The sequence below is a fragment of the Podarcis gaigeae genome (assembly GCF_964106915.1).
Source record: "Podarcis gaigeae genome assembly, chromosome: 5".
Classification (NCBI taxonomy): Eukaryota; Metazoa; Chordata; class Lepidosauria; order Squamata; family Lacertidae; genus Podarcis; species Podarcis gaigeae.
Window position 1 is genome coordinate 54710070 of NC_139681.1, and position 14602 is coordinate 54724671.

General features: G+C 41.0%; 1 protein-coding gene across 8 annotated transcripts in view; it reads left to right on the plus strand.

Annotated features, from left to right (window-relative positions):
- The window catches only part of SORCS1 (sortilin related VPS10 domain containing receptor 1), a 435672-nt gene that overhangs the window by 368508 nt on the left and 52562 nt on the right, over positions 1–14602 (plus strand). For 2 of the 8 annotated variants that reach the window (XM_083741540.1, XM_083741543.1), the window contains 2 exons: positions 5623–5825; positions 7133–12095. In XM_083741540.1, the coding sequence (XP_083597666.1) occupies positions 5623–5825; positions 7133–7197 (268 nt within the window). In that variant the 3' untranslated portion in view covers positions 7198–12095. Of the gene's footprint in view, positions 1–72; positions 234–1937; positions 2105–5622; positions 5826–7132; positions 12096–14602 lie in introns of those variants that run through there. The other 6 variants (XM_083741544.1, XM_083741545.1, XM_083741538.1 and 3 more) reach the window with 5 other exon arrangements.

The following is a 14602-nucleotide window of genomic DNA, read 5'->3' on the forward strand; positions in this document are numbered from 1 at the left end:
GTCAGGTGTGAAAGCATAATGCAAAGAGCACCTTAGCATACACGCCAATTATGGTTTCTGTTAATGTTTTAGGAAGATTCCGGGCATTAATGTTTATGCACAGATGCAGAATGAGAAAGATCAAGAGATGGTCAGTCCAGGCAGTCAAAGTGAAAGCATGCCTAATGTCCCTCAAAGGGAGCTGATGACCCCAGAACAACTAGTAGATGAGAAGTTGGATACCCAGCCCATAGGTAAATAAACTACAGCAGCCAATAATTAGTCAAAGTCTGCATTCTCATTGGCTATATCTATTCTGAGTCTTCCAACCTCCTCTGCTAAAACACTGTTCCCACTGCTCTGTTAATCTCTCTCTAAATTGGTCTAAACTAACTCCAAGATCTTTACTTCTCCTCTTCTATTTATTGAATAAGAAAATCCACAGTGAAGTTTTCTCTTCACTATAATAACTCTCTCTGCAGTTGTTCAGGGTTATGAAAACAAGAAAGTTGTGTGATCAGGAAAATGTTTTTGAGTTTCTGGTTCACAGTTCCTGCCATGTACCTATGAAGCTGTGTGATAGTTACTGGGAAAGTGCAAACTCCACCTTGCTAGCCTCCCCACAAATTGCAAAGCACTTTGTCTTCACTGCACGATAGATTTAATTATCGCTATTCCATCTCACGTTTTAGGGGAAGCCCCTATAGAACATTAGAAACAACAGAGCCTCAGATAAACTGTGCTGTGCTTTCAAAATATCTTCCCAGGAATGCTCACTCTAACATGGCCCACCTACATTGAAGGTAGGAAGCAGTCTGGCAAAGGATGCATAGAGACATATCACTTTTAATTTTGCCATCTCCCATTAGTGTAGTCTATCTGTTGAGAAAGAAAGAAAAGATAGATTGAGGATGTACTTTGCTAACAATGTTATCCAGAGCAGCCTTGATGTGGTCTGGGAGATTTCAGTGCTACTTCGAGAAAACTGATAATAATTATTTTTTGGTGCTGCAGTGTTTGTGTTCCTTGGCTTGGTTTAATACGACAGACTGCAGACCACACTCTCGGTAGCAGTCCTCAGATAACTCAGTTGGTTTTGGCAGGATCTCAGTGGAAATGTCTTCAAGGATAACAGCCTGAGGGTTTCAGCCAAAAGGGAAAGCAAACAAGATGCATCTATGTAAAGTTCTGCAGGAACTGGTTATGTTCACCAAACATTAAATTGTTGCAGGGCACATAGAATCATGTGAGTTACCAATCTTCCTAGCATTTGATCATGTGGCAAGGAGATTCTTGCCTCATGCTTGTGTCTGAGCAGCAATCTGGGAAAGTCAGTGCAGGAGAAAGTCGTCCTCACCAGCTGGACACAGGCTAAAGAGGAATCCTTCCACAAGTAGCTGCATGGTCAGAGGAATATAGGAAGATGCCTTCTACTTAGTCAGACTATTGCGTTATATAACCCAGTATTATTTGCTCATACTGGCAGCAGAAAAGATCCTTCCCATCACCTGCTCCCTGAACTTTAAAAACAAAACAAAGCAAAAAAATACAAGAGACGCCAGGGATTGAACCTGGGACCTTGTGCACACAAAGCTCGTGGTGCAGCCCCTTCCCAAGGGGCTGTACATTGTGACTTGGAAAATTGTGGTTGCTATTCACCACCTGATTACCTTTTTTACTCAATTGCATTCCTCTCATTCTTAAATATTATTTGGCTTTCTGGATTGAGCATCCTAGTTTTGATTTACTATTCCTGCCTGATAGACAATTTGAGCATGATAGTTATCTGCCCTTTCTTTCTTTCTTTCTTTCTTTCTTTCTTTCCTCTCTCAAACTCTCTCTGTCTTTCCTCTACACTCTATAATCTAGATTATATATATTTTGTTGGACAATGTTAAAATATGTAACAGTCCCTCAGTGCAGGGATTTAAACTTGATGACCTCTGTTTCCTTTTCAGTCAAATGATTCTATGAATAACTTGAAAATGCTACATTTTAGAAATCTTGGTTTTCTCAAAGTCTTCATAATTAAAATGTGTTGCAAGATGCAAAGTTCATTTCTGCCTGGTTTTATCATTACCTGATGGTACAATTGTTGTGGATATCCAAATAAAAAGGTGTTTTTAAATGCCATTCTGTACGATGCACAAATCATTTAAAATGCAGTAGCTGAATTTAATGGAATAATGCCATTGCCTTCAATGAACTTGGGCTGTTTTAAATTGAAATGCTACAGCTTTACTTTCCCCCATTTATTTTCTTTTGTATTCTATGCAATGAACTATGAGGGTTGGGGTTCTGGCAGGAATGCACTTTTGACAACAAAGCCAACCCTTTCCTTCTGGGATGACCACAAAACCACATAAGAGAAGGACAACAGAATCAGTGGATAGCAAGGTTATCCATTTTTCAGTTGATGCCGATCTTGTGCTTTAATACTCAGATATAAAGTAGGATAAGTTTCCTCATTGCTTTATGCCAATGCAACAGACTTCTGCTTGCACAAGGAAACATCTCCATCCTCTCTTCTTCCCTGCAGCTGCCTGCACACCCTCAAAAATTTGATTCATGTGATTGAGGGACTCCTCCCCACACCCAAATTGATGCTTTTGTGGGCATGCTGGGAGAGGAGAGGAAGGGGAAGTCTTCTTGCATGAGCAGAATGCCATTCAAACATCATCATCATCAACAGCAACAACAACAATTACAGTTCTATCCCATCTTTCCTTCAAGGAGCTCAAAGTGGCATACAGTGGTACCTCGTGTTACGTTCTGTCCCCCTTATGAATGCTTTGAGTTACGTGCTCTGCTAACCTGGAAATAGATGCCCCTTGTTGAGAACTTTGCCCTAGGATGTGAGTGGAAATTGCACTCCTGCAGCGTGGCAGTGCCATTAGTGAAAGCACGCCTCATGTTACGAGCAGTTTCGGCTTAAGAATGGCCCTCCGGAATGGATTAAGTACGTAACACGAGGTACCACTGTACCTCCTCATTTTGTCCTCACATAACCCTGAGAGGTAAGTTAGGCTGAAAGGCAGCGACTGGCCCAAGGTGACCCAGGGAGCTTCGTGGCCAAGTGGGGATTCGAACCATGGTTTCCTAGGTCCTAGCATGATATTCTAACCACCACACCATAGAACCTTATATGTTCAGCTGCACAAGAGCAAACAGAGCAAAAAATTTTTTTGCATCATTTTCATTGATACAAATGTAATAAGCACAGAGTTCACATAATAGTTTTTAAATTACAGCTCAATCATACCAACATAACTTTAAAATGGTAAAAAATGCACTATAAAACTAACAGAAATTCTCATTTACTTTCATATACAAATGTTCTATCAGGGGAGTTACATGAGTTCCAGAGAACTTGGGAGAGCTTTATAAATCTCCATTGCAGCCTGAAATATTGGCTCCAAACTCCAAGCAAATCCTGATTATTTCAAATCACAGTTAGGTTTGTAGTGCTATGCCCACTTTCAGTTGGGTGTGTGTCTGTATAGCTATTAATGTCAGTGCTAATATATACCAGAGCTATCTTGTCCTTTTCATATCAACATCTTTCATGGGGATGGGGGACCATTGAGAAAAATCTTGCTGTAACTCAGTGAACCTGTTTTCACAAATGCATGAACACATATTTACATTCATCATGGGGCATTTTCTTCCACCCCTCTCATTATCACAGTCCCATCCAACTCTTTGTTGATTCATAAGCCACTTTTAAAGCTCTAGGGTTCATGGATTCAAAAGCACAGCAAAATAAATTCTTGAACTGAATTCTGAAGAGAATAAAATTAATACATTGATGAGCAAAACAATGAGAAAAACTCAGAAAATCATGAACTGGGCATCGGAACATCAGAACGTGAGCAGCAAAATGCCACGAATATTTGACCCAAGAGTGGCAGAAATGTTCTGACAGGAATGAGAGGAGATATGAAGCAGCTGGGAGAATCAATACAAATGCTAAGATAAAAATGGGATCCAGGGAGAAAAATTAACCATTAGTCAAAATGCAATAGAAAAGAAAGGGAATTGAGTAGCAGATGGACAGCAACCGAACAACAATTCATAGGAAAGAAAAGGGAAATAGCATTAATATTAAATGAAGGAAAGGAATGAGAAGACAAAGAGATGATGAGCAAGGGGAAAGCATAAAGCCAACTTTGCTGCCAAAGTCTTCATGGCCAATTGAATGAGAAAACACGAAGCCACTCAAAAGAAATAACAGCAGGAGTCTTGCAGAGAGAGTGCATACGTGGAAGAACTGTAAGAGAAAAAGCACATGAATAAGAGCAATCTTATTACACATAGAGCTGCATCTCAAGAGACTATACAAAAGGAAATGAGAAAGAGAAGAATGGCAGGGACTGTGGATGCAGTTAGGTCAGGCTAAGCATGGTCTGGTTTCTGAGAAGTCTACCTAACTAACAGACGGAAATGATTTTTGAGGAGACGGGGAGCTGAAGTTGGGGTGGCAAACCAGTGGTCTTCCAGATATTGTTGGACTACAGCTTGCCTCTTCCCTGACCATGCTGGCTGGGGCTGAAGAAGAAAATGTGTGGTCAGAGGGAAAGAAATTCTGCTCAACAGAATTAGGCTGCATTCACACAACACTTGATTCTATTTTCCTGACATTTTCTTACTTGATAATTTCCATGTTTCCTTTCATACTCAAAAACCCCTTCTGGAAATCTAGCTGAATCTTGTTGAGATTTAGCACTCATTTCTGTGTTAATTGCCTCCAGAAAAATACATTTGTGACCACGTTAACCCAGAGAATTGTGAAATGAAATTTGGTGTGGTATGCTGGAGTGCAGTTATTTCCCATCAAAGTCATGGGCGACTCATGAAGGAACAGAAGCAGATAAGAACATAAAGGGTGGCACCATATCTAATGATGTCTACTCTTGAGTCATGCCATGCCCACTGGCATGAATTAAATTTAGCAGGACATGTTGGTATATCAATAAAAAAGCCACAGTTCCATCTCACAACAGGCGATGTGGTGTAAAAGGACTGTTGAAAACCAAGACAGACATCTTAGCATTATAACCAGGAAAACTAATGCAATATTCCCCATGCCTGAATTCAACCTTAGTATCAAACAATGACCTAGCAAGAGTGACCGTTTGGGTTCAGTCCATCACCTCCATCAGCAAGTGTGAATCACCTGACTTCAGTTATATTCCAATACCTAAATTACAAGTTCTACATTGTTAGAAAAGGGACTCTAAGCAGTAGTTTAAGTCTGGGTTGACATATCCCCTTGAACAGTACATTTGGCTTTCTTGGCCTTCAGCACTCAAACTTGAAGAATTATAAAGGTATGGAATGTAAGTCATGAGAAGGTAGAGGTGGAATAATCTATCCAGAAAATGACTTTTTAAATGGATCATAAGGAGTAAAGAACAGAGCAAAACCTGCCAGCAGCAAGGAAAGAGGCAGATTTTGACAATTCTGTAAATAGAAGATTATTTATAAGTACACAGTTGGTGATTAAATGCATGCAAAATATGTTCTGTTATTATAATTGTGTGGTTTTTATTCTTAATCAGCTTCCCTGCCTCCCCCTCTCCTTGACCTTGTGGTACTGTGCTTTTAATTAATCTAACTGATTCTAGCTGGGGTTATTTGTAGGGTTGCCAGATTTCCAAAGACCAATTCTTGTACACAAGAGGCTATTGGGAGGAAAAATTCCTGGACATCCTGGACACCAACCAACGAGCGTGAGCAGACAGCCAAGGACTGCCCAGAGTCCAGGACCAGACAGTGCATAGACTGTTGCCCTACTGATGAGCATGCTGGCGGTCAGATGTATGAGGAGCGCTCGTCAGGCGCAGGTGCGCTGGGTTGCTGACCTGCTGATTAGTAGACTGGCGGTCAGCAGAGTGGAAGGGGGGCTGGGGGGGGGCTGTCTGCCGAGGGCAAATACCAAAGCGTCAGTATGGAGAAGCGAGTGGGCAGATGGAGTCCTTTCAGAGCTGCCAGTCACAAGGCTCAACTATGAGGACACTGCACAAAGCAGGCAGTTCTTCCATGTCCAAAGCAATCATGGATATCTGGCAACCCTATTTTGGATCTAGCCTTGGCTTAATATGAGCCAGTGCTTACCAAGGCTCAGCCTGAGAGCATTTCATGATGCCAGGCTCAGCTTTGGACACTGACAACTAAAAAGAGCTAGAGTGCATCTCTTAAGCATGTGAGGGTTGTCTCTTGCTCCACACTGAGTTATCACAGCCAATCTCAACCTGTCTGGGATTAAGGTTGCTTCTTAGTGAATCATTAGATGTAAATGAACATCTCCACTCAGACAGAGGAACGATTTTCTTAATCTGGGGGAGAAGATGTCACAGAATCTATTTGGCTTTGTTAGGATTCTAGCTGGTCATCTGAAGTTGCTCGTTTTACACAAGGCTTCAGTTAAGTGCCCCTTGTGGACAGATTAGGTAAAATATAATTTTGTCAAATAAATAAAGCCAACAGGTGCTGCCAACATAGTTTGACATATCCTTATGGAGGATGGATAAGACATTCTCCATTTGGTAATGTTTCTGTGGGTAGCCAAGAAAACTTGGAGGGACAGAAAGTTAGCACTATCCTTAGTGCATAGCCCTCCCCATTTCTCTTTCATGACAACCGGTTCTGCTGGAGGGCTTTGGATATTCCCATAGATAAGGAGTTTTATGGCAGAAGGTACTGCTTCAATGCAGAATGAGAGCCTCTGGTCTCTTTCTTTAAAAATTAACCACTGGATATGAAAACTGATTCAGTTCACATCTGACAGTCACTGGGTGGGAACACACTCTGCACAAAGACAAATGCACCGGCAGATTGTCAGATCTCTGACACCTTGTATTTCGTTTCAAATGCCATTAAAAACATTGTGCTGCTTCTCAGAGGAACACAGCTAGTCCCCTTCCTCCTCTCCCTCATCTGCCACTCCATAATTTGACATGGTTAAGTCATATTCATTAGTACGGAACAAGACATTACAGTCTGCCTTCTAAATGACAAGCAGATATTCTGGGTGCATGGTGTGTTAGGAAGAAACAATTAAATCCAAAGACAATTGGCATGATATTGAGAGACTTTCTGCTCCCACTCGCTTTGCTAACTCTCCTTTTGTTGTTGTTTTTCTCTGCCGCAGGAAGTATTTCCACAGTTGCTGAGACACAAAGCACAAAAGAAATCCCTACCTGTATAAATGTTTGAAACAAGGACACCGGTCTATCTCTGTCCCCTTCACCCTGATATATATATATATATGTATAAAAAGAAAAAAAGGAAACCAATCACTGCTTTTGGACTTTTTGATTCTTCTGACGACAAAGGGGTTTTTAGCTTTAAGCCTGTGCATGTGGATGTCATTTGGATAACATATTGGGAACTGCAGTGTACAGGTGCTCTATTTTAATGGAGTAAAAGAGGGAGGGAAAAAAACACTTCCTCTTAATCCTCTTCTCTCTTCTTTTCTAATCAAGGTTTAATTTGTAAGTGATTCATAATGAATATAGGCCAAGAACGTGCATGGGGTCTTTGTGGGAGGGGGTGGAAGTTCCTGACTTTCGGTATAACTTATGCTTTTAGCACTGCAAGATTGTAGGTGGATTTGCCACTCCAGCCTACATTCCTGCACCTGCAATCCTATACACACGGACTTAGAAGTAAGCCTCACTGAACTCAATGAGGCTTTCTACTGAGTAGACATGCATAGGAATGCAGTGTCAAATACTCACAAAAAATCTGCACTAGAGTTTGATGGCATCACAATGTTCTTAGGGGGGTTGTTTATGTTTTTCAGATGTCTCTGTTTGGACTTTTACTTTTTGTCTTGTGATGTTCCTTTGTCTAAAGCTGTTTTTAGCTTGTTCAGATACAGTTCAAGGTCCAGACGCAGCTCAAGTTCCTTTCACTGGCAGAATCAAATTCTTTCCTAAACATATGTTGTCCCTTCATTCATGCCTGTCTAGTGCAGTGTGGCTGCCCAGATGTTCCTGGACTTCAGCTCCCATCAGCTCTAGCCAGCAGAGCAGGCAATAGAGGATGGTGGGAGCTGGAGTTCACCTAGAGAGTCACAGTTTTCCCATCCATATCATATGGGATAAAGAACTAGCTACTCCAAGACTGACCTTTGAAGGATCTAACCATAAAATACATTTCACTCTCTGATTGTTGTTAGTTACATTCTGCACATACCCATTGCAATCAAGAATGAAAAAGGAATGGTGCTATCCAGTCCAAATTGATTCAGTCCTGCTTAGCATCTGCATCAGTTCCTTCATGTGTTTTTTTCCCCAGCATTCTGACTATTCTATTCTGACAGCAATAGTTTTGAAGAAAGCTGAGTGCAATTTGTGGCAGGCATACAGTATTTCCCATACTGTACACAAACATTTATTTTGCTCCATTGTTCCATCTGGCCTAACAGATCGAGCAATTAGTGTATAGATCATGAGCACAAATCCTTTTAAAAAACAAAAAACACACTTTTAGCTTGCAGAGGACGTAATAGTTTTGCAACTCCTGGTGCGAGTGCTAGAGCTGCACATAGTACAATAATCTCTTACAATGTGCTCTTAGGGAGTCCCACAAGCTGAGGATGTAAAAGACATCAAGGTATATATAAGGTCCACTCAAATAATATTTCTTGCCCCGTCCTATGGCTGGATAATGGTACATCTGTTACCAAAGATAAAGCAATGAGCCTTTCTTATCTTCATGCTATATGCCCTACTCTTCATCTTAATGAACAAGACATGTCCTCCTATCAGTTTCAAAGATGTTAGAACTCAGATTAATCATTGTCATTGCTCTGCTCTGTTCACATCACCAGGGACTCATCACAAGTAGGTCCAGCTACAAGTGTTACAAATTAAACTGAAATTATTTCAGGAGCTAGATTTAGTCCATCAGATGTGGCCTATTGATCTTGAATTTGTATCACTCATTCCCCAGTCTCCCACTTGTACAACACTCCCTCTCCTCCATCCTCTCCTCTCCAACCCCCATGCACCCTCAATATTCCCCAGAGAATTGGGGGGTGCCCTGGAGCAGATTTTGGGGGCACATAAGAAGATGAGAGTCCCACTGCATAAGTGGAACACTGCTGGTGCAATATTGATTACAGTCCAATAAGTCCAGATTGGAGCACTGCCTCCCCAATGACCTACTGGTGCTGATGCCCAGTAATAATCTGGATAAGGCAATTTACAACTCGAGGGCTGCAGGCTTTCAAATATATTTTATGTTCACACACATTAGGGGAGTACAAAGTTGGCCATAATGGGAAGTACAGTTCCCATGATCTCCAGTTCTCCTGAATGTACCGTACACATGTAGATTTCTCCATTGCAGGATGTATTGGACTAGATGATCCTTGGGGTCCCTTCCAACTCTACAATTCTATCACAGTGGTATCAAATTAATTTTGGGAGCTCCATATTACAACTCTGGATTGGATCATTTTTTTGGCCATTCCTTTTAATTAGGGAAATAAAGTTAGGGTATAACGACTAGCCACTTCGTATTAGAACTGAGGCCTTCAAACACTGGTATTCAAAGGCTTCTATGTGACTGTATGCAATGATGGAATCTTTTTCAGGCATCTGAAACCAGTTTGTACTAACAGCTAATATCCACGTCAGTAATCCAGTCAATTCAAGTTACTTCCAGATGTTCACACTGATTTCTGTAAAGCAGCCTTTCCCAAGCTGGTGCTATCCAGAGGTTTCGGCAAACAGCTTCTATCACCCCCGGCCACTGGTCAGGGATGATGGAAATTAGAGTCTGAAACCTCTGTTGAGGCTGAGGAAGGCTGCTGCAGATCATACCTAAGACTGGTTCCCTTTTCATCTCTTTCGGCAATCTTTATTCAGTCTGCAGCTAATTGGGGGACTGCTTAAATTGAATCAAATAATGAATTGTGTGTGCAGGTTCTTCTGACTCCATCAAAAATTCAACAGTTCAAATGCTTGAACTCTTATAGCTTAAAATTGTTAAGTGTGCACTGTGAGATTATGGATTTCAGAATGAGTACTGAAATATGTGAACGTCTTGATAATGACAAAAGTATTATAACCAACTGCTGTTTTTAAAACACACACACACACACACACACACACACACACACAATTCCTGCTCTGCTGCAAAAAACTAATAGGCTGATCCATAAGGATCCTACAATGCATTCTTCCACCACTTCATTACATAGCAGGACTTTAAAAAATGAAACCTAAAAATCATTGAAATCAGATAACGCTGATGCTAGTTGAATTTCAACCTTCAGTTCCAGCAAAGAGAGAGGATGGGGAGGTAGAGCACAAAGCCCTATACAAATACATTGCTGCATTTCAGTCCTGTTGTGCTGGTGTTGCTGGCCAGCCTACCATTTATTAAGCTATGACACTTGTGGGCATTGGGGGAGGGGGAGCCAGTACCCTACAGAGTAATCACAATACACAAAGCTCAACATGCTCAATAATAATAACCATAAACATTTTATTGGTTATTTCCTAACGTAAAGGTCTAGCCCAGTATGTGCAACATATACAGTTCATATGTACAGTACCTATGAAACTAATTCCAATATTAATACAGTTCATCTTTTCTTATCTTTTCCTATTGCTTCTTCTTGTGAGTTTCTGTATAACACAATCCTTATGCTTTCTTATTGTTTCTTCTTGTAAGCAGGTAAAAATAGAAAAGAAAAGTTATGTTAGGAAAATACCAAGAAAATGTTTACGGTTATTATTATTCAGCCTGTTGCTCTTTGTGTATTGTGATTACTGCAGCAGACACAGGTATGGCTCACCTGTGCCTTATCTTAAAATATGGCTCACCTTTTGTCTTCTGTGGAGCTTATTGAATATTATAAACCATCATTTGCATATGTGCAAACCATAGCCATATTTATAAGCAACCTGCTCCAATGAGATTTAATCTGATAGGTATTTAATCTAGATGACAGGGTGCTGATGTAACTGCTGCAGCACAGGCCATTAGATGTATTCAAACAGCTATACATATATTTAGGATCAGAATGTGAATTTCTGTTTGATTTAGTGGGGTCAAATCAACTTGAATATAAGTACCTTGACTTAAATTGTTTATAGACCAATTCACACAATCATTTTGGCATGGGTGGGAGAATGAAAAGTGAGTTGCCACCCCCACACCCCCACCATACATTTGTGGTTTCTCATATGAATGCTCTGCTTCAGATCACAAGTTTGCACCTCTTTGAGTAGATTTGGGCCAGACTGGGTCCTTGTTTCCACATGGCAAGATCCCATGTTGCTGGGTTTTAGGCCTTTCCTACCCGAGCAACCATTGAGTTTGGCCATGCCACGTGCTTTTAGTATACACCTGATGAATGCAGATGAGCCATGTGGGATCTTGCCACAAGGAAGTGCAATATAAATTTATATAGTCACTTTCTCATCTGTAGCCCCTTAGAATAAAGCCGAGTGTTACTACTAACAAGAACACAGAGACATAATAATGGTCAGAACTTGCATATGACCATCTCCCTTGGTAAGCACCAACAGTTGCTTCTCTGGAAAAACTTCAAGATTTTTGCTTGGAGCTCAGCAAGCCATAATGCTAAGACATGTCAACGAGGTGACTAAGTGAAAAAAGATGTCAGGGATGTAACTGAGGGCTGCCCTGCACATAGATATATATTCACCTCAGAAGTTGAATCTTAGTCCCAAATGAACACATTTGAAGAAAAACTGGGAACTTTTAAATGATTTATGTCTGCTGCTGATGGTTTCTCAAATTCCTCTGCACCTTTTGCTACAAGATATGGCATCACTCATGTGTCTATAGCTGTAACTCTTGGGTGGCTGGGAAAGTAGTCAATGTCCACTGTATAGTAACCCTCACAATTCTAATAGGCCATGGAAGTCCAATGTTAGCCAAGTTATTTTTATAGGTCAATTTGAATGTTTTTTTTCTCTCTTATAGCATTGGATCTACTGCTAATTTTGAAATGACTTTTTGATGTAATCCCCCCCTTTTGGTTGGATACTATGTAGTGTAATGTATAATTGCTATTGTTTATTGCTTTTACAGTCATATTTATTAAACAGATTCTGTCTCTAAAGAAAGTCACAGATGTTTTGTTCAATTATCGTATACTGCTTGACTGCGAAAATAATAATAAAAGTTTTACTTGTACATGCAATGTAAAATTGAAGAAATAAGAATTTTGGCTTAAGTATTAGAGTGAAATCAAGCCTAAGCTCCATTGATTTCCATTGTAGTATTAACATGCCTGCTTAAATCTCTCCCATTGAAATAAATGGGTCTGAAATGGCTTATTTTCTAACTGACTTGTACCCTTAATTATCAGGCAGTAATCACTCTAACAAAAGGGACGCGGGTGGCACTGTGGGTTAAACCACAGAGCCTAGGACTTGCCGATCAGAATGTCAGTGGTTCGAATCCCCACGATGGGGTGAGCTCCCGTTGCTTGGTCCCTGCTCCTGCCAACCTAGCAGTTTGGGAGCACATCAAAGTGCAAGTAGATAAATAGGTACCGCTCTGGCGGGAAGGTAAATTGCATTTCCGTGCACTGCTCTGGTTTGCCAGAAGCGGCTTAGTCATACTGGCCACATGACCCGGAAGCTGTACGCTGGCTCCATCAGCCAATAAAGCGAGATGAGTGCCGCAACCCCAGAGTCGGCCACGACTGGACCTAATGGTCAGGGGTCCCTTTACCTTTACCTAATCACTCTAACATATAAGCAGATTTAATAACCAAATCAATTTCAAGCCATGAAGCGCACAGACTGCTCTTAATGCTAGGAATTGTGCTAAAGCAACACTAGCCTATTACTATTACTATTACTATTACTATTACTATTAAACCACACTTCATCCTAAGGTCGCAGAGCAGGTCACAACAACAGAATAGTGCATTAAATCCAATGCAGTGTTCCTCGGCATTTGTGCTTGAAGATGGGGCACATTCATTGCACTGAATATTCAGATGGACCTTTTTATTGCTTCTTTTATCTTTTATTCCCTATATTGCATTGTATTTATTGTAATGCCTGTGCGGTCCACCAATACTTCAGCAATCTTCAAGTTGTTTGAGAGGAAAAAATAGTTGGGGGAACCACTGGCATAGATCAAATCCAAATCTATAGATCAAATCTTGTTGCTGACGTTTTTCTGACTTGCACTACAAAACGGGGAACAGATGGCTTCATGAAGTCAGACATCATGAAATACATTTTAATAGGGTTGCATGATGGCAAGGTCATATGCATAGGTCATGTTATTGAAGTGGGTATTTTCTAGTCAACTTATGTGGTGTGAAATAGTCCGGGAATATGGGAACAGTATCCGTAAAGACGAGATCACAGTGAAGAAGAGAGCAACCATTGCCCACTTTGGATTACGGTTGCATTATAAAGGTGTGTTTTTTCTATGTAAAATGAGAATTTCCGATTGCACCTTTTTGGGGGTGCTTTCCAGTTAGTTCAACTACTCTTGCTGTGTGATTAACCACCTCTCAGTTTCCACTGTGAAAGGGTAGTCAGTGAAATTAAGGGCTTCTTAATTTCGCTTCTGCTTTGTAAATTTCATTCCCATTAGCAATTTTGTTCCAGTTGGGTCTCTTGATGAATGCACAACACACTGTTTTAAAAGGTGCCAGACAAAACCTTTCCTGTGTTAGGTCTTATTTGGGGAGATAATAAATGAAAGATTCCATCAGTTCAATCGACATGGGGCATGAAACAAGGCAATGTATAAAACAATACCAGTTTCTCATTATTTTTCTCTAAATAAATCAAAGCTATTACAAGCCATGTGTGATAAATCATGGGTCTTGTGAGGTTTTGGGTCCACGGATGTTTGTGATAACTCAGAATCTTCCAGTCATTGCAAGAACCTACACAGCTGCCTCATTAAGGGACTCAAGTCAGTTGTCTCATCCTGCCCCACAAAGCTCTCTCCTCACTGCAGGTGCTACAGTGGTTCAGCCTTGGGGGGGGGGCAGTCTTGCAGAAGGGCCAGGGCCTTTGTATGATGAATGAGGGTGAATGAGGTCCAGATTCACCATTTGGCTAAGAAAAACAGAAAATTTTGCAGTGTAATAATCTAACAGGATATCCTCTGTGAATGAAAGTAGGGCCTTCTATTTAATGTGGAAGAAAGAAACTTGCTTAATGGAGTAAGTGATATCCTGGCAGCAGGGCCTGGCATGAGGAATAGGCTTGCTGAGTGTTCTCTAACATAGTAACAGGGTGGTGTAGTGGAAATGCAGAAGACAACTGTATTTCAAGGAGTTAGGTGGCATGTCCCTTTCCCTTTAACATCCCCAGTTTGAGGTCTGCTGGATTCTTGTGTTTCACACACCTGTCAGGAGTTTCTTGGGTTCTTCTGTGTTGCAAGTGCTGGCTGGATGCCAGCCTGCAGGTAGTGGGAGACTCTCAGCCACTCTGTATTAATTCCATCTCAGGGTCCTGGGCTAATCATAAGTAATGCCAGGTGCACTTGATTACATCAAGGCAGGCTATAAAAGCGATAGGTGGGAGGGGCCCAGAGAGCTTCTACCCAGATCAAAGGACCTGATGCTGGGAGACCAACGGTCGGGGTCTTTCTC